The sequence below is a fragment of the Somniosus microcephalus genome, chromosome 6 (genome assembly GCF_052327205.1).
Source record: "Somniosus microcephalus isolate GS21.2 chromosome 6, FLI_Smic_1.0, whole genome shotgun sequence".
Taxonomy (NCBI): domain Eukaryota; kingdom Metazoa; phylum Chordata; class Chondrichthyes; order Squaliformes; family Somniosidae; genus Somniosus; species Somniosus microcephalus.
In genome coordinates this window covers 48,311,791-48,333,094 of record NC_140992.1, presented here as the reverse complement: position 1 = coordinate 48,333,094, position 21,304 = coordinate 48,311,791, and the positions used below count along the sequence as shown (strand labels likewise).

The following is a 21,304-nucleotide window of genomic DNA, read 5'->3' as shown; positions in this document are numbered from 1 at the left end:
GTTAAAAAGACAATTAGGATGCAAAGAGAAAATATGAAATGAAAATATCAAAGACTATAAAAAGAAATAGTAAAGTATTCTATAGTCACATAAGTAACAAAAGGAAAATTAAGATAGGGATAGAGCCACTAACAGATAAGCAAGATAAATTCACACGAGATGATACTGAAATAGCAGGGATACTGAATAGATACTTGGCCTCAATTTTCACTGAAGAGGAGAACAAAGAGGAAATGATAACAGTTAAAGAAGTCAAGGTGGATTTTACACCTCTGAGTTCACTAGATTCCTATCCTCCCTCAATCTCTCCCTCCATGTAAACTCCCCAATGCATATTCACGGCCACCCCTTAACCTTGCCATCTCTCGTGGGCTTGCTACTCCCATCATGTCAATCGCAGATAAGGCCATCTCTGACCACTTCTTCGTATCGCTTTCCACCTACATCCCCCTTCCCCCACCCACAACCCTACTTCCTTCTGAGTCCGTCCCTGGAAAAAACTCTCCCCCAACTCTCTTACAACTGCACTTATGAAATCCTAACTGTCCAGCCTTTGACCCTCCATTCACCACGACATTTCTGCAACCAGGGATCTGCTCAGCCACATCCTCACCACCACCTTTGATGCCCTAGTCCCTATTAAAACAATTACACTCTCTCACCCTGGCCATTCCCCTGGGTATGGCCCTCATCTTTGCTCCTTTAAGTCCAAGGGACGCAGACTTGAACGGACCTGGCAGACAACTGGTTTAGCTATTCACTGCCAGATCTGGCTGGACCACATAAAGCATTATCGGGTCCTGCTCTCGTCTGCCAAATTTGCTCACTATTCCAGAATCATTCTGGAATACAAAGATAAATCCCGGCTTCTATTCTCCACTGCTAACCGCCTTCTTAAACCCCTATTCCCTGTCTCCTCCACCCTCACCTCCGACAACAAGTGTGATGAGCTCATGGACTTCTTTGTCTCTAAGATTGAGATAACAACAACAACAACTTGTATTTATATGGCGCCTTTAATGTAGCAAAACGTCACAAGGCGCTTCACAAGAGTATTATAAGACAAAAAATTTAACACCGAGCCACATAAGGAGAAATTAGGATAGGTGACCAAAAGCTTGGTCAAAGAGGTAGGTTTTAAGGAGCATCTTACAGGAGGAAAGAGAGGTAGCGAGGCAGAGAGGTTTAGGCAGGGAATTCCAGAGTTTAGGGCCGAGGCAACAGAAGGCACGCCACCAATGGTTGAGCGATTATAATCAGGAGTGCTCAAGAGGACAGAATTAGAGGAGCGCAGATATCTAGGGAGGTTGTGGGGCTGAAGGAGATTACAGAGATAGGGAGGGGCGAGGCCATGGAGGGATTTGAAAACAAGGATGAGAATTTTGAAATCAAGGAGTTGCTTAACCGGGAGCCAATGTAGGTCAGTGAGCACAGGGGTGATGGGCGAACGGGATATGGTAGGAGTTAGGACACAGGCAGCCGAGTTTTGGATGACCTCAAGTTTACCTAAGGTAGAATGTGGGAGGCCAGCCAGGAGTGCATTGGAATAGTCAAGTCTAGAGGTAACAAAGGCATGGATGAGGGTTTCAGCAGTGGATCAGCTGAGGCAAGGGTGGAGACGGGAGATGTTACGGAGGTGGAAATAGGTGGTCTTAGTTATGCTGCGGATATGTGATTGGAAGCTCATTTCAGGGTCAAATATGACACCAAGGTTGCGAACAGTGTGATTCAGCCTCAGACAGATGTTAGGGAGAGGGATGCAGTCAGTGGCTAGGGAACGGAGTTTGTGGCGTGGACCGAAAACAATGGCTTTGGTCTTCCCAATATTTAATTGGAGAAAATTTCTGCTCATCCAGATCTGGATGCTGGACAAGCAGTCTTACAATTTAGAGACCGTGGAGGGGTCGAGAGAAGAAGTAGTGAGGTAGAGCTGGGTGTTGTCAGTGTACATGTGGAATCTGATGCTGTGTTTTCAGATGATGTCGCCAAGGGCAACATGTAGATGAGAAATAGGAGGGGGCCAAGGATAGATCCTTGGGGGACACCAGAGGTAACGATGCGGGAGTGGGAAGAGAAGCCATTGCAGGTGATTCCCTGGCTATGATTATATAGATCACCGTGCCTTCAGCTGCCAAGGCCCTAAGCTCTGGAATTCCCTGCCTAAACCTCTCCGCCTCTCTAACTCTCTTTCCTCCTTTAAGACGCTCATTAAAAACTATCTCTTTGGCCAAACTTTTGGCCATCTGCCCTAATGTCTCTTTATATGGCTCGGTGTCAAATTTGTGTCTTGTAATACTCCTGTGAAGTGCCTTGGGATGGTTTACTACATCAAAGGCGCTATATAAATACACATTGTTGTTGTTGTTGTAATCATTGATAAATTCAGCTGTGTTTTTTGAAGGTCCTAACTGACACAACTTCAACTGCTTTTTCTGGCAGTCTGCTAGTGGGGGAGAAAAAAATTCCAATCTCCGCTTTGCTTTACTGGAGGCTGGTTAATTTTCTACTCACTGTGCTCACAGTCTGTGCTACATAATCTGATTATGTGTACATCATCTGTGTCCCTTGTTATTTTGAAGACCTGGATCCTTATCCCTCTCAGTTTTCTTTTTTTCAGTGAAAATAAGTTCAGCTTTATGATGCTCCCTTTACAACTTAGAGCCCTGAATCCCAGAATCTCTGTACCCTCTCCAGTGCATCTTTGTCTTTCTGTTACTCCTCAGGTACAATCTCTGTTTTTGTGTATCTACAACCAGACCTGGTTAATGGGACGGAAAAAGAAGGGAAAAGGCAGAAAATTTGAAGAAGTAATGAGAGACAATACAAGTTATTACAATAACAACTTGCATTTGTATAGCAGCTCTAACACAGTGCCTTTGAAGTAGGAAATGTCGTAAAATGCTTTACAGAGAGGAGGAGAAAAAAAATAGACAAGCGAATGGCTGATGGGCCATGGGGGTGGAATTAAGAGAAACTGCTGAATGCTGGGTTGGAAGATGGGTTTATGAAGGTTTTTAAAGGTGCAGAGAGAAGTAGGGAGGGGAAGGATTTTAGGAGGAAGTTCGAGAGAGTAGGACTGAGACAGCTGAAGGTTTTACCACCAGTGGTGGGGTGGATGGAAGGTTGGATGCACAAAAAGCCAGAGTTAGAGGACTGTAGGGTGCGGAAAGGGACTAGGGACAGGGTCACTGGCCAAGGCTTGGAAGCTAAGCAGAGCCAGGCCTGGTTAGTACCTGGCAGGGTGACCATCAGGGAAGACCAGGTGCAGAAGGTCACAGAAGGAGCCCTGAGGAGGGGCGGTCGGTGAGAAGGCCACAGGAGGAGCGGCTGGTGAGCAGGCCCGGGCAGTGGGCTGAAGATTGTCGGACAGGAGGAATGGTGGAAATGGAATGGCGGCGTGCACTGACGCAGCGGCTTTGCTTCTCCTAGTCATGGGAGCTTGCAAGATCACATTTCATTGTTCATGTACTTGTGCAATGACAATAAAGTTGTATTATTATTATTATTATAAGGTTATAACGAGTTTGTAGCGGACACAGAAAACAGTGGCTTCAGTTTTCCTGATGTTCAGTTGGAGGAAATCTTCACTCAGTTGTGACTTGATTTCGAACAGGCAATATGGCAGGACAGCAGTGGTCGTGGGGTTGAGGGAAGTGCTGGGGTGGTAGCGCTGGATATCAACATACATTTTATCCTACAGGTGGATGTAACTGAAAAGCATCATTCAAATGAAGAAGAGGAGAGGGCCAAGAATAGATTCTTGGAGGACTCTGAAGTTGATTGTGCAAGATGGGAAGTGCTGGTACAGGTAGACTATCCTTTATCCGCACTTCCGAAAACCGAAAACCTCTAAAAACCGAAAGTTTTTTTGTGGAGCGTAAGTCGTGCGCACGACATGACCTGAGTGGCGCCAAACATGACGGGAGTGGTCCAGGAGCTCTGCCTTTCCCTGTGAGCAGGGCAGAGGGTCACAGTGTTCCCTCCTGGGTAGGAGATTGCAGGCCGAGCCGGGCAGTGTGAAGGAGGTACCGGGAGAGTGAACCCAACAATACAGCGGCCCGTCCGATAGCTGCAGCGGCCCGTCCGATAGTCTTTTCTTCCCCCCGCACCGCCCCCCCCGACCTGATTTGTGGGCCAGCTTAGTGTAGGAGTCAGCCGATATCCGGCTTTCCCACAACTGGCGGCGGCAGTCAAGCCCCAGACCCCCGCTAAGTCAAGGAATTCAGATACGGAGCAGGGGGAGCCGGAAACCTCGATCTAATGGCAGAAATCAGCAGCCGTTTTGTTAGGTTTTTTTTCTTCCCCTAGCATTTTTTTTCTTCCCCTAGCATTTTTTTAAACAGTCAGGCTGTGGAAATAGTCTCTGTAGCTTAGCAACAGCTTCAGAGATGCTTCCAAGGCAGGGCCCGAGTGTTTACAAGCTGTTGCTAAAAGTTTGTTGTCAGAAAACCTTCTGAAATCTGAAAAATTCCAAAATTCGAAACACAGCTGGTCCCAAGGTTTTCGGATAAAGGATAGTCTACTTGTAATGTGCAGACTACATTTGGATAGGTAGGATTATAACCTTGCAAGGGTAGTCCTACGAACCTGGATAGTGGAGGAGAGATGATGGAGAAGGATTGTGTATCAAACACTGTGGAGAGGACAAGGAGGGTTAATACACCATGGTCACAATCACAGAGATGTCATTTGTGACTTTGGCCAGGGCATCCTTGATACTGTGATTCCTTGAGGAGGTGACAGACATGGTGGATTGGGGAAACGCAGTGGATGTGGTGGACATGAACTGTCAGAAAGTCTGTGACCAGGTACCATTCAGAGGACTATTGGAGAAGATTAAGGGGTATGGAATTGCAGGAAGGTAGCAAACCAGATTAAGAATTGACAAGGAGGGAAGAAACAGTGAGTAGCAGTTAAGGCCAGTTTCTGCTTATAAGTGTGTAGCAGTGTCCCACCAAGTACTGTTCTATTCAATGATTTGGATATAGGGCTAGAAGGACTAGTGTCCAAAATTTGCAGATGATACTAAAGTAGGAGGTATAGTAAATAATTCTGAGGTCCCAAGGAAGCTGCAAGAGGTGGAATGAGCAAAATAGTGGTTGATGGAATTCAATGTCAGTAAATGCAAGGTGATATATTTTGATTGTTGTTTTTGTATTTTCACACTTTTCCTTTGGAGAACAGTGTGAAGCAATGCCAGGATTTACAGGTTGATTAACAGTCTAACAGGCCGCAACATGAACACGCCTTCCATGGCCATAACCATCTTTATACCAGTCAACAGGGTGGTTAGTGCTATACAGCAGGAGGGTTTTATGGGCTCCCACAATCCGTACGATGAGGGGGGAATCACCCCCAAACACCAGAAAAGATTATCCAACAGCATGTCAACCTTGAATTCAGAGCCAGAGCTCTTGGCCTTCATTCTCTTGGACTGGCTGGAGTGGGATTCGAAACCTGCCCCTTCTGACTCAAAGGTGGGAATGCCGCCACTAAGTCAAAATCTCGCTACATACATTTTGGTAAAAAAATAAAAATAATAATTTGAATTTGAATGTAGAAAGCTGGGTGATATTACAGAGCAAAGAGATTTGAGGATTCAGGTTCACAAGACAGTAAAAGCAGCACCATAAGTGGACTCTATGTACAGTTTTATACTTCAAATTCATCTCTAATGTAGGGGGAGTGTGGTAGTCATGAAAAGGTGTTGTATCTTTTGGGTTCAGATTGTGAACTTTTCAGACAATTCCTAACACTCTTGTTCTGACCTTAATTTTTTCTAAAATTGTTTCTCTGCTCTCATTATTTCCTTCTCATGTGCCCTTTTGCCTTTTAATAATCTTTTCCTGCTTTTCCAATGGCTACTTCCAATTTTGCTTCTGATGACCTGCAAATGTGTTTTTAAGGGGGCAAGGTTGACTGTTTTTCTTCCAATTTCTTGTTCCACACACATAAAATATTCCAACTAGCATATGGACCAGTTAGATTTCATAAACCAAAATATATTTGGTAAGAATATCAGTACTGTAACTACCAAGCTAATATCTACAATAATTTAAATGAAACTATAAGTTAAGAAAGACAGTGCTTATGATCAGGTCTTGAATTTCCTATTTTGGTTTGCCAGTAAATTGTCACATATAAAGAGTTAAAAAGAACACAGATCAACATCCTCACTGTAGCATAGATTTGGTCTGGCTCCCAGGGCCAGCATTATTATACAGGGAATCTGACTGTAAATGTTTTATCCTTTTAACCTCTCGACCGCAAGGTTCTTTACAGACTTGTTGTATTTACTATTTCTTCACATACTTTACAGAATTTGTTTGCATTTCCTTCATTTCGAACACATGCTGGGATTGCAGATCAGCATATCACTGAGCAGTGTGCATTGATTTCTGTTGTCATTTCAGAAGTGACCCCTTAAGGCTTTAGAGCCAAGCAGCAGCTGCATCTCAGAGACTGTGTTGCTAAGGCTTTTCACATTGATCTTCCTCGGAGACCATGACTTTTGGGGCTTAGCAGATCTTGTCTGCTTGGGGCTGTGGCAGATGGGAGGTAACCAAACCATGCTGGTAATTTTCAGAGTTTTGACAGTGGGCACTGCTAGTGAGCAGATGTCAATAGAAAATATCATTTAACAGATAGTCATAAAAAGGACAATTCAAATGGAAAAGTCTTCTTTTTTAGTGAATGCAGTTGAAACAAGAAATTAATTCTACTCTAAATGCAAAGCAGAATGTTTAAATTAATGCAACTAAAGCTGTAGATCAATAGCCTTTTTAATGCCATTCTCATTCCAGTCCTATAATCCATGACTCCAGGTTTTGATTTGAAGTACTGTCACCCAGCATCTCCCTTGAGGCAGGTAGCTGCACACTGATTTGCTACTTGAGCCTGACTCAGTGTTAATAGAAATGAGCAGCAAGCAGGTCTGATACAGAATTTCATCAGCTTTGTCTTCACATTTCTAAAAATATCTAGATGCTGAGTTTCCTTGGCCTAAAACTATTTTTTTTTTAAAAAAAGGAGGTTTTGAATATTATTGAAGATGGCAAAAAAGATTCTAGGATCTAAAATAGCCGCATTAGCACCGGTATCTTGAATGGAATATTGCTACTGGGAGTGGCACTCGCCTTTGTGTGTTTGAGAAGGTTCCACGGGAGCAGCGGTAGATTTGGAGCTGAGGACAGTGAGATGCTTCTCTGTCTAAGGGAAGAAGAGATGTCACTTCAAGAACTCACACAGCGACTGGTCAACGTTATCACTCATGTCGGTAAGAAACTCAATTGTTTAATTTCATTTAGTCCTGTAGCGAAGGATCTACACTCAACATGCACAATAGCATCTTTGAAGAATTCAGTTCAAATTAATATATATGATATGATGATGATGGCTGCAGTCATGTTTCAGCAAAAACTGTAAAAATAATATAATTTGGATATTTGTTGAGAGGGTATAAAAATATGCTTAGAATAACCTTAATAATGAGCCAATCTGGCACCACATCACGAAAAAAACCACATTCCTAGGATAGTCATTTGTGGTTAATTATTAAAACACTCTTCTCATTTCTGGCACCTTTGTTCAAATTCAGTAAAGAAATATGAATGCAATTTTGACTAATATATAATGAGTGAAAGGAGTTTGGGCACTCCCACTTCTGTTGCCAGTGAACAATATTCACAGAACAAAACTGCTTAGATTTCATTACTAATGTATACTTACTCAACAATCCTGCTCTGAGGGAGCACAAGGAAACAGTACATGAAAGATAAATGTTGCACAGGTGCACGGGATTCAGGTTATAGTATAATGTGTGTGTGCATGGGGAGGGATTAGAGATCTGATCTATGCTTGATTTGACTTGGTAGTTCATTATATTAATGGGTTTAAAGGGAAAACATGTCTAGTTTCTGGATATTTTTTTCTTTCCCTTAATGGGCACTTATGCACAAGCACAAAGAAAATAAAAACACTAATGTCAATAGATGTATTTTGTATTGCTTCTTGCTCCATTTCCTTTTCCATTCAAGTGATTCTGCAAGTAATGGTTTGCATTTTATTCTATCTATTCATTAGAGCTTAGATAGTAAATTATACAATGTTGTTTGTAAAGCATCAGTACAGAAGAGTATCCAAAAATAATTAACTCGATCCAAGGCTAACACAGTAGTTCAGTTATTAGTTTCCTTTTCTCTTGCAACAGCAGTAATATAGAGAACAATGGATAGTGGATAATAATCAGAAGACAGTTACCTCATCAAGGGACTCAGATGATGTCATAAGCCTCGAGATTGAGTAATTTATAACTGTCCCTTGAATCTTAAGATTAGAATATGGTCATGAAATCACTCTGTGCTATCTGTTATAATTTATAACATATATCATATTTCTCTCTGGTCACTAATGAGAATGAAAAAGTCAATGAAGTTTGCCATGTTTTATACTCCTACACTATTATTTGTTCCCACTACCAACCAAAGGAAAATGTAGTTAATAATTTTACAACCTTCCCAGGGGTTTTTAATCTGTTGTTGAAATCATTTTTTTGTGAACTGCAACTCTTGGCATAAGAATTAATGATTCATTCATATGCTGATAAATCCTATGTCCTGTAAATAATGATGTGGAGATGCCGGTGTTGGACTGGGGTGGACAAATGTGGGAAGTCACATAACACCAGGTTATAGTCCAACAGCTTTATTTGAAATCACAAGCTTTCGAAGCGCTGCTCCTTCGTCAGGCCATAAATCGTAGTCCTATCAGGTATCTTGTTACTAGCATATGTGATTGACTTTATGAGGCTATTACAGTATTGTTAAGCACTGAGACAGTCTAATGCTTTATTATACGAGGAATTACTGTTGCTGTTCTATTTTTCAGTCACATGACAATTGGGTTCAGTGTATAGGTGGGAGCAGTAAAAAATGGCACAATATTCTTCAAGAAATTCTAGCAAAGATTAAATAAGAGAAAATGTTTGTATGATGGAGGACAGTTTATAAGGTGGCTATGATTGTCTTTGCAATATCAGATATGGCTCAGTCTTAGCACTCTCACCTCTGAGTCAGAAAGTTGTGGGTTCAAGTCTCACTCCAGAGACTTGAGCACATACTGCAGGCTGAAACTTCAGTGCTGCACTGTTGGAGATGCTGTCTTTCAGATGAGACGTTAAACTGAGGTCAGGTGAATGCAAAAAATCACACAGCACTGTTTGAAGAAGAGCAGGGGAGTTATCTTGGTGTCCTGGCCAACATTTATCCCTCAATCAGCATCACTAAAAATATGATCTGGTCATCTATTTCATTCAAAATACTTCATCAGCTATACAATGCTTTGGGACATCCTGAGGTCATGAAATGCGCTATATAAATGCAAGTCTTTCTTTTTTATATGATTTGACAAATCATAATCTAACATAAATAAAATCATTGATACAAAAATGATAATAGAAAGGCAAGAAGACCACATATGCCCATTCATGGAATAATCCATGTCCGACCACTTTAGCCCAAACAAACTACTCTAGCACAAAGTCAGATATCAGTACTGTAAATTTACTTTTACCTAATCTTCTGTAGCCTAGAATGTAAGGTAATTCTCCCCATTTCCATTCGCAACTCCTCGGATAATGAAGCAGTCCATGCCCACATACAGCAAGACCTGGATGACATTCAGGCTTGGGCTGGTAAGTGGCAAGTAACATTTGTGCCACACAAGTGCCAGGCAATGACCATCTCCAACAAGAGAGCATCTAACCACCGATCATTGACATTCAATGGCATTACCATCACAGATTCCTCCACCATCAACATCCTGGGGGTCACCATTGACCAGAAACTTAACTGGACCAGCCACATAAATACTGTGGCAACAAGAGCAGGTCAGAGGCTAGGTATTCTGTGGTGAGTGTCTCACCTCCTGACTCCCCAAAGTCTTTCTACCATCTACAAGGCACAAGTCAGGAGTGTGATGGAATATTATCAACTTGCCTGGATGAGTGCAACTCCAGCACTCAAGAAACTCGACACCATCCAGGACAAAGCAACCCACTTGATTGGCACCCCATCCACCAGATTAAACATTCGCTCCCTCCACCACTGGCATACCGTGGCTGCAGCGTGTACCAGCTACAAGATGCACTGCAGCACCTCCCAAACCCGCGACCTCTACCACCTAGAAGGACAAGGGCAGCAGGCACATGGGAACACCATCACCTCCAAGTTTTCCTCCAAGTCACACACCATCCTGACTTGGAAATATATCGCCGTTCCTTTATTGTCGCTGGGTCAAAATCCTGGAACTCCCTCCCTAACAACACTGTGGGAGTACCTTCACCACACAGACTGCAGTGGTTCAAGAAGGTGGCTCACCACCACCTTCTGAAGGGCAATTAGGGATGGGCTATAAATGCTGGCCTTGCCAGTGATGCCCACATTCCAGGAACTAATTTTTTTTGAACTTTTGGAATTAATTTATTCAGTTTTTTAATGAATTTAATAATCATCTTTTTAAAATTTTAAACCTATTTATGTTAATTTAGAAATTAAATCCCATTTTTTACAGGTAACATAATTGGGCATATAAATCAATGACACTAATTTATCCCATTATAATTTATTATGGGTGGTAGAAATGATTCACATTCACATTTTTTATGCATACTTACTTTTTCCTGACCAGAAATGTTACACATTCATCTGGATTTAATTCAAATTTTACAGAAATTTATCCAGTAACTAATTTTAAAGGTAAAATTTGCAAAGAAGCTATTGATATGTTTAGTTATATAAATCAGAAATTGTAAAGGAGTGTGGGAGGTTTGATTAATTCAAAACTGACTAGCTTTTGAAAAATTCCTAAAATCACTTGATGCCCCACTCCCACACCCCACCCATCTTCCAGTTGCTTGGAGCCAGCCTGGCAAGCCCACCGCCTGAAATCATCTTATCCCCCTGAGTTTTTTCAGCTGTGGGAGCTCCAGACCTCATGTAACTCGGTCAGTGACTTCTGTAGTTCCCTGCATTGGACAAATAAAGCAGGCCCTGTGCTGTATCCCCCTGATCTTCTCTTCCCATAGCTTCTTATCTATAACCCCCTCAGTATCTTTGTCACTACCAATTATAACATCGAATGACATGAATGAATAAACTCCCACTTAAGTGACTCTGCCTTAATCAGTTCTCTCCACCGTTAAAACCAATGCCTCCAAAACTTCCTTGGAAAACCCCTGGGCTCTCTCCCTGGGGTGGCGATCTGCCATCAGCATTTATAAAGAAGTGCTCCTTCCCTTTGTCCTTCTTATGGTTGTTGAGGCAGCTGTACACCCAACAATGCTGAGAATGAGGTGCTGTAGCATCAATGAACCTCCCCTTTAAGCAGTGAAAAAAGCTAGTGGCAATCATTACTTGCGTTTAGACTACACCTGATATTGGTCCATCTTTTCAGTGTAACGCCAATGAGCTTGAGTTTTTAGACTAGATTAATGGTTGCAATAATTTTAATGAGGAGTGAGGACGAATTTTGCGTGCAGTCTAGACAATTTTTCACCTGGCGCTAATTCACCATTTTTAGTCTAAATGCTGCCCATTCCTTGGCTATAATAAATTTCTAGCCCTTAGTTTCTTATGTTTAGGGATGTGCCTGTACTGCCCAATATCCAACTATACAATAGTGTGACTCAGGGGTGTAACAATAGGATTATTTATTTCACAGACAGCGTGAGTATACGGTAACAGTCAAAGCAAATTCCATTTACTTGGCCAATCTCACTTCGCTCCTCAAATACATGGATAAAAATAATAAACCACATATTCTGCCCTTATCGGGGGCTGATTTATTTGCTTTTGACTTTACCTTTCGTTCAGACTACTTCTAACTGCAAATAATGACCTCCTAAACATTCTTAACTTCCAGCTCTGGGCCTAGGGCTATGTGCCATAGTCTGTTGTTCAAAACGGGACTACCCATGCGGCTCTTTGTGTCCTCAACCGGGGAAGACCTGAGACACTGAGATTCCCCCTCTCCCCTTCGATTCACAAATAGGTCTGTCAATCAAATCAGCTACCTCTCTTCACCGCCTGGAGTGTGAGTTTAAAGAGGCCAACTCCTACTGTTCTGAAGGAAAAAGCAGGGCTATCCTGGATAACGAGCCTGGGATGAGACAATTGACTCTCATTGTATCAATTGTGAATTTGACAAACAAGTCTATCTGGCATCAGAACAAATAGTCAATTCCTGCAGCCTGTGCCCTTTCCTTTTAAAGCTCTCTTTAAAAAACATAGGCCTGGAATTTACAGTTGTAATGACGACGAAACTGTCAGCACTCGATGTCATTACTCTGTAAATCTGACAGCAACTTCTGCCGTCTGCCATTCGGCCCCTTGATCCTGCCCCGCCATTCAATAAGATCATGACTGACCTGATCTTGGCCTCAACACTGCTTTCCCGCCCGCTCCCCATAACCCTTGACTCCCCTATAGCTCAAATATATGTCTATCTCTGCCTTGAATATATTCAATGACTCCACCTCCACAGCTCTCTGGGGTAGAGAATTCCAAAGATTCACGGCCCTCTGAGAGAAGAAATTCCTCCTCATCTCCGTTTTAAATGGGCGACCCCTTATCCTGAAACTATGCCCCCTAGTTCTAGATTCCCCCACGAGGGGAAACATCCTCCCTACCCTGTCAAGCCCTCTCAGATGTTTCAATAAGATCACCTCTCATTCTTCTAAATTCTGATGAGTATAGGCCCAACCTGCTCAACCTTTCTTCATAAGACAGCCCCTTCATATCAGGAATTAACCTAGTGAACCTTCTCTGAACTGCCTTCAATGCAAGTATATCCCTCCTTAAATAAGGAGACCAAAACTGCATGCAGTACTCCAGGTGTGGTTTCTCCAGCGCCCTGTACAGTTGTAGCAAGATTTCCCTACTTTTATACTCCATCCCCCTTGCAATAAAGGCCAACATTCCTAATTACTTGCTGTAGCTGCATGCAAACTTTTTGTGTTTCATGTACGAGGACTCCCAGATCTCTCTGTACCGCAGTATTATGTAGTTTCTCTCCATTTAAATAATAATTTGCTTTTTTATTTTTCCTACCAAAGTGGATAACCTCACATTTTCCCACATTATGCTCCATCTGCCAAATTTTTGCCCACTCACTTTATCTATCTATCTATATCTCTTTGCAGACTCTTTGGCCGTGATTTTCTCAGCGGTGTCGGGATGGGGATGGGTCAGCTGGTTTCCGGGTTCCAGTCCCACCCCCAGCTGCCTCCGCTCTGCAGACGTGATTTTCCTTTGATTGGCCTTGTTAAGCCCGCCCTTACTGGCCAATTAACAGGAAGCGGGTCTGTTGACATCATTTGATGACACGTCACCTGCCGGTTTCCTTAAAGGAACCAGGCACAATTTTATTTTGACAATTGATTTTTCAGTGTTTGACAGCATTGAGGTACTGAAAGCACTGACAATCACTACACAAAGCTGAACTCTTGCACCCAGGCTCTCCAATGACTCCCTCCATATGCTTATGGAGGGAGTCACAGTAGGCAGGGAAGTTCTCTTCCCTTCCAAGGGCGGAAGAGACCTCCCCAGGACACCAACTTACCTTGCACCTCCACCCAACCCTATCTACTTTATCACTTCCCCATCTCACTAGCCACCCCTCACACTCATGCTCATTCTACTGCAAGCATACCAACTAACAACACACAAGGGTGGGCACTTGAGAGGTTTAGCCAATGTCCATGTGAAGTTTCCGGTAATGTGTTGTCATACAGTGAAACCTCTTTTTTCAGATCTGAGTTCACATTGAGAATGTCTTACTGAGTTCCAGTGATTGTTCAGTCATAACTCCCACCCCCCACCCCCCTCCCCAGCCCCGCTTTAGTGGTGTGTGTGCATGGAATGGCCTGGACATTAAAGGGATGCTTCACGGTGCTGGTTTGGGATGTTGTCAACCTGGTGCGTCATGTGGCAGCCAGAGTTTACAGCATCAAGTGAAGAAAGTCTGGCCATGGTGATGCCATCGCTGTCCTCCCGGCCAGCAATTTTATCAGGGGCTGATGCTCTGTGCCCAGTGCAGCATCAGGTGATGGCGGCGAAGGTTGGTAATGTTGGTGTTGGGGATGATTGTGGAAGGATTCAGAGGACCAAGGTCTGATTGTTTCATTGGCTCCGATGTTGCTGGAATAGATGGCAGCTTTTTAAAAAATTCATTTATGGGATGTGGGCGTCGCTGGCAAGGTCAGCATTTATTGCCCATCCCTAATTGCCCTCGAGAAGGTGGTGGTGAGCTGCCTTCTTGAACTGCTGCAGTCCGTGTGGTGAAGGTGCTCCCACAGTGCTGATAGGGAGGGAGTTCCAGGATTTTGACCCAGCGACGATGATGGATCGGCGATATATTTCTAATTCAGGATGGTGTGTGACTTGGAGGGGAACTTGGAGGTGGTGATGTTCCCATGCGTCTACTGCCCTTGTCCTTCTAGGTGGAAGAGGTCGCGGGTTTGGGAGGTGCTGCCGAAGAAGCCTTGGCGAGTTGCTGCGGTGCATCTTGTAGATGGGACACACTGCAGCCACGGTACGCCGGTGGTGGAGGGTGTGAATGTTTAAGGTGGTGGATGGGGTGCCAATCAAGCGGGCAAGCGTCCTGGATGGTGTTGAGCTTCTTGAGTGTTGTTGGAGCTGCACTCATCCAGGCAAGTGGAGAGTATTTAATCACACTCCTGCAGGTAAGATGACAGAAATGATCTGTCACTGGTGAGAGAGGTTCTCCCAATGAGGTGGCACTGGACATACAGTTGGATTTAAAAACTTGTAAGCTAAAGAAATCTGTATATGTATTAAAAATGCAGTAACCAACATTTTCTTTGCTCTGAATCTCACCATGTGCAACATGGCGTCCTTGACACCACTTCTGCAGCTGTCATCTTTTCACAAACATCAGGCCAGACTCACAACATGCCACACTTACCTGGCATGTTGTACGGACATCGTAAAACCTGACCCAGAAGCTGGAGAATCGAAAAAGACCCTGAAAATTGCTCACAAGTACCTGCTAATAGGCAGTTAATTGCCTTTAATCTGTTTCCCACCGCTAGGTGTCAGGTCCATTCGCAAAGCGGGGACCCGACACTTGGGATGTTGTGTGGAGGCGTGATGATGGCGGGTTTGGAACCTGCCATCAATCAAATTGACTTTAACCTCTGACCCGCCTCCAAACCCGCCTTCTTAGCGCCGGCAAAATCGCAGCCTTTGTGTCCTCCTCACAACTTGCTTTCCCACCTATCTTTGTATCATCAGCAAATTTGGCTACAGTACACACAGTCCCTTCATCCAAGTCATTAATATAGATTGTAAATAGTTGAGCCCCCAGCACTGATCCCTGTGGCACCCCACTAGTTACAGTTTGCCAACCGGAAAATGACCCATTTATTTCGACTCTTTGTTTTCTGCTAGTTAGCCAATCCACTATCCATGGTAATATATTACCCCCAACCCTGTGAGCTCTTATCTTGTGCAGTAACCTTTTACGTGGCACCTTATTGAATGCCTTCTGGAAATCCAAATATGCTACATCTACTGGTTCCCCTTTATCCACCCTGCTCGTTACATTCTCAAAGAACTCTAGTAAATTTGTCAAACATGATTTCCCTTTCATAAAACCATGTTGACTCTGCTTGATTGTATTATGATTTTCTAAATGTCCTCCTATTACTTCCTTAATAATGGATTCCAGCATTTTCTAAATGACAGATGTTAGGCTAACTGGCCTATCGTCTCCTGCTTTTTGCCTCCCTCCTTTCTTGAATAGGGGCGTTACATTTGTGGTTTTCCAATCCGCTGGGACCTCTCCTGAATCCAGGGAATTTTGGTATGTTACAACCAACGCATCCACTATCTCTGCAGCCATGTTAAATGCGGAATTGTGGATGTTGCTGTCAGTGATACTCTGCTCCTCCACAGGGTGTGCTGTTGCAATTTTCGCAGATGCAATCAATTAGAAATCACAGATTTGATGTGAACATCAACTTTTTACGCACTGTTCTCACTGTAAAAAACATTGAAAAAGTTAAGCCTTGTTGAATGAGGTGTAACTGAGATTTTAATGGCATACTAAACAATGTTCCCCCTAATTTTTGTTTGGCTGCAAAGGGGCCGTGCAGTGCATTGACAGTTTCACACATCGCGAAACTTAACATTGAAAAAGCCGGTCCCGGGCTGCGCAGGACCAGCAGAGCGCGGCCACGCAACTTAGAGGGAATGTTGGTACTAAGTCATAATTACTGCTGAACAACTTCTCTGGTCCTGAAAAACTAATTTTATAAGTGTGGAGTATCATTCCTTCCATTCCATGATAAAATTCCATGTATTTTTAAAATAATTAAAAATAATTTTTATTTTATATTTTTAAAGTTTGTTTATGATATTTCAGCTTCCACCTTAATCCCAAGTGTATGTCACAATCTTTATTTTGCATTCTGTAAAATGATTAAAACGTGAATGATAAAACCTGCTTTTTACTTCCTGGTTTGCGGTCTGTGAGAATTCTTCAATGTGATTGGCTACTCAGCCTGCTTAATGACATCACTGTTGCTGGATGCCACAGTTCCCCTGTATATGGCGGCAGATGCAAAGTCACATCAGAAAAGGGGAAATTGATGCCACAGAGCCCACTAAAACTTTGTGGGCAGCTTTCTTCAAGGTCAGCGGCGGTTTGCTGCTGACCACAAAATCCGGGCCATTATTTTTCACTTGAATACTGTTTGTCACTAGCTGGTGAGTTGGTGACTAATGGGCATAAATTTAAAATCATCTAAAAAAGAATGAAGGGACAGGTTAGGAAAACTTTTCCTACGCAGAGGGTAAAATGCCCTATCAGAAACAGTGACGGAAGTAGACTTCATAATAGCTTTTAAAAAGCGGGTAAATAATTGAAAATTTAAAATTTAAAACATTATGATGAAAGGGCAGGGGATGGGGCTAAGTTATTGCTGTTTCAGATAACTGGCACAGGTGTGGTGTCTCACTTCTGTGGTGTAAAAAATGTTCCTATTAGAATATGCCCAAAATCTATAAAAACATTTTAAAAGATCATTCGCACCAGTACACTGTTTATTTTCCTTCAAATGGAGGTTTTTGACATGGGCACATGATCTCTGGTTACTGACCCACTTGCCAGAGGAAACAATTTCTCCCTACTTGGTCTATCAAAATCCCTCATAATTTTGAATATCTTTATTGAATCTCCCTTTAACCTTCTCTGCTCTAAAGAGAACAATCCTAGCTTCTCCAACCTCTCTACATAACTGAAGTTGCTCATCCCTGGTATTATCCTGGTAAAGTGCCTCTGCACCCTCTCCAAGACTTTGACATCCTTGCTAAATTGTGGTGCCCAGAATTGTACACAATACTCCAGCTGTGGAGTAACCAGTTATTTGTAAATGTTTAGCATGACTTTCTTGTTTTTGTATTCAATGCCCCTATTTACAAAGCCAATTATCACATACGGTGTCTTAACCGCCTTATCAACTTGTCCTGCCACCTTCAAGGATTTGTGAATATGTACCCCCAGGTCCCTCTGCTCTTGCACGGCCCTCAAAATAGTACCATTTAGATTACAATGCCTCTCCATGTTGTTCCTCCCAAAGTGCATTACTTCACACTTATCCACATTAAATTGCATCTGCCATTTGTCTGCCCATTTCACCAGCCTATCTAAGTCCTCCTGAGGTTTGCTAATTTCCTTCTCACTAATTACTACATTGCCAAGTTTTGTATCATCCACAAACTTCGAAATTGTACTTCCTATACCCAAGACCAGGCCATTTATATATAACAAGAAAAGCAATGGTCCTAATACCGACTCCTGGGGGACCCTACTGCATACTTCTCTTCAGTCAGAAAAGCATCCATTCACCACTACTCTCTGCCTCTTATCCCTTTGCCAATTACGTATTCAAGTTACCATCGTCCCTTTAATCCCGTATGCTTCTATTTTCCAAATAAGTCTGTTATGTGGTACTTTATCAAATGCTTTTTAAAAGTCCATATATACAACAACCTGCATTACCTTCATCAACCCTCACTACTTTCATCAACCCTCTCTGTTACTTCATCAAAGAACGCAATCAGGTCAGTCAGACACAAGATAGTGAAGTACGCTAATAAATAGTGCCGTGAAAATCTACCAACAAGATTTGATTAGCTTTAATTATCAGCACGAGAGGCTAAACATCAGCAATAATAGGTTTAAGTGAAACAATTATCCTCATTGTGTCTTTTACACATTCTGGCAGAACCATTTGTTGGGAAAGGTCTTACCTCCATCTGGTGCCTGGAGCTGAGATGATGCATCTGCTCTTAAGACAGCTGGTTTGTGATACTAGCTAGTTAATTTTCAACATGAATTTAGTTACTTCACTGATATAATGATGAGGTGCCTTAGGCAAAACATTAATGTACATGTGGCCTAAAATGCTTTTAAACCAAGTTATTTATGAAATGACAAATTGCCAATTGATTTGTAAAAAAAAACTAGTTTTTACAATCTTCAAAAAGAATAACCCAGAAACAAGTGCTTCCTGGTTACTTGATCTAGATTCATTGGACAACACTAGTCTTTCCTTTCTATTCCATGCAAAGAAACAATTTGCTGCTAATGAAAGCCAAATTTAGTGAATGGAGTTTTTCACCAATATTTAACGAGGAGGGACAGTGGAATTGAAACACAGGGCTGAATTTTGCCGGCACTCAGAGGGTGGGTTTGGAGTCGGGTCAGCTGTCAAAATAGCAAAGATTGACAGCAGGTAGGGAGCCTCCACACAGGTCTCCCAGGTGTCGGGTCTGTCGGCGCTGAACAGACCCGACCCGACACCAAGTGGCAGGGAAGGCAATTCACATAATTAAATGGGTTGTTAACATCCAATTAACTGTTATTTTAAGTCTACATTTCAATTTTATGTGCTCCCCACAGTTTACCCACTGCTTGGGGAACACGTCAGCTCAGCATGTCGTGAGTGGATTCAGCATAGAATTATCTCATGACCTGACAGCTGCTAAAGTTGTATAAAAGATCCCATGTTACAGCTGTTCACTTTCAAAGCCCAGAAACTGTTGGTTACTGCATTTGGAAGACATATTGAGCTTTCTGCAGCTTGTAACTGTTTGGTGCCAACTCTCTATCCAGTGTCACCTCATTGGAACAACCTCTCTCACCATTGGCAGATCAATTCTGTCATCTCAATCTCACCTGCTAGCTATTCCATCAGCATCGGTGCCCTTGAAATTATCTCACCCTGGTCCTCAGAATCCCACCAAGATCAGCCCCAACACCAGCATCACCGGGCATGCCAGCAGCAACAACAACAACACCAACCTTCTCCACAATCAACTAATGCTGCACAGGACACAGGGCATCAGCACCCGATCACATTGCTGCCTGGAACGCCAGGGATGGCCTAACCATGGCCAGATTTACTTCACTTGTTGCTGTACACCCTGGATGCTACATGATGCGCCAGGTTGGCACCACCCCACACCAACACCATAAAGCATCCCTACAATGCTCAATCCATTCCTTTCGCACTCGTCACCATTGCGGGGGACGGGGTGGGGGGGGGGGTACTCTTATATCTCATCATTCACTACAACTCACTAAGCCACTTCCAAATCTGTCCAGGAACGCAAAGTGCTGAAAATAAAGAGTTCAATGTTTGATAGCACATTACCAGAAACTTCACATGAACATTGGCTAAACCACCCAAGTGCCTACTTGTGTGTTGTTATTTGGTATGCTTGCAGTAGGATGAAGGTGAGTATGAGGGGTGGCTAGTGAAATGGGGAAGTGATAATGTAGATAGAGAGGGATGGGTGGAGGTGCAAGGTAAGTTGGTGTGAGTAAAGATGTGCAGGAGTAGGGTAGGGAAGGCAGAGTGACGTGGATATGGTGAGTGGCACAGCAGGATGAGGTTGAGTGTGGCTTGGCAGTAACCTTTCGTGATCTACTGAGATCATTGAAAGGCTTGTGCCACTGCAGCCTGGTCCTCCTGACAACATCCCTGCTTGTGCTCTCCTGTGCAAATTGCAACCAGGCTGTGTTGATTTCTTGGGGCAGTCTCTTCCACCCATTGGAAGGGAAGAGAACCTCCCTGCGTGCTGTGACTCCCTCCATAAGCATATGGAGGGAGTCATGGGAGAGCCTGGGTGCAGCTGTGCACCATTTACAGTGCTTGTCAGTGTTTGAGGCACCCCAATGCTGTAGAACACTGATAGCAAAACTGTAAAAAATCTATTTGGACATGGCCCCTTTAAGGAAACTGGCTGATGACGCATCATCAAATGACGTCATCAGACCTGCTTCCTTTTAATTGGCCACAAACCTCGCAGGGTGGGCTTAATAAGCCCTATTAACATAAAATCACTTGGAGAGTGCGGGCTGCAGTAGGCAGCGGGCTGGGACCGCGACACCGACCACCCCAGATCTGCCTTGATCGGCGAAATTGCAGCCACAGTGTGCAGAAATTACGGAATGAATTTTTAAAAATGCATGGGTGGGCAGAAGAATGGCAGATGCAATTTAATGCAGACAAGAGTAAAGTATTGGATATAGGAAGGAGAAATGGGTAATTTATATACTCCATGAATGGTGTTTAAATAGCTAAGGATGAAGTTGAAAGAGACCTAGGAGCCTCAGCATTCAACAAGTTCAGCCAATGCAGAACGGCAGTCAACAAAGCCAACAGAATGTTGAACCACACAGCCAAAGCAGTAGAATGCAAGTCAAAGGAAGTCATGATCAAACTGTACAGTGCTCTATGGTGTCAACCGTAGCTTGGTGGTACCACTCCTGTCTGAGTCAGAAGATCACGGGTTCAAACCACACTCAACAGTCCTGAGCACGCAATCTAAGTTTTACTGCAGTACTGGGGAAGTGCTGCATTGCTGGAGGTGCCGTCTTTCAGATAAGATGGTAAACCGAGACCCTGTTTGCCCCTTCAGTGGACGTAAAGAAAGAAGAGCAGGGAAGTTCTTCCAGTGTCCTGGCCAACATTTAACTCTCAATCAAGCACCAATTTTAGAAAAAAACAGAATATCTGATCGTTTATCTCGCTTCTGTTTGTGGGACCTTGCTGTGTGCAAATTGACTATAGGACAACAGTTATTACACTTCAAAAGTACTTAATTGGCTGTGAAGTGCATCCTGAAGACATGACAGGCACTATATAAATGCAAGTTCTTTTTTGGTTAAACTGCATCTTGACTACTGTGTTGAGTGCTGGTCACTGAAAAACAAG

General features: G+C 43.1%; 1 protein-coding gene across 1 annotated transcript in view; it reads left to right on the top strand.

Annotated features, from left to right (window-relative positions):
* The first annotated feature begins 6,924 nt into the window (after positions 1–6,924).
* Positions 6,925–21,304, top strand: part of mcf2l2 (MCF.2 cell line derived transforming sequence-like 2) — a 469,404-nt gene continuing 455,024 nt past the window's right edge. Inside the window, exon 1 of the mRNA XM_085990152.1 lies at positions 6,925–7,276. Coding sequence (XP_085846278.1) covers positions 7,198–7,276 — 79 coding nt within the window. The 5' untranslated portion in view covers positions 6,925–7,197. The remainder of the gene's footprint in view (positions 7,277–21,304) is intronic.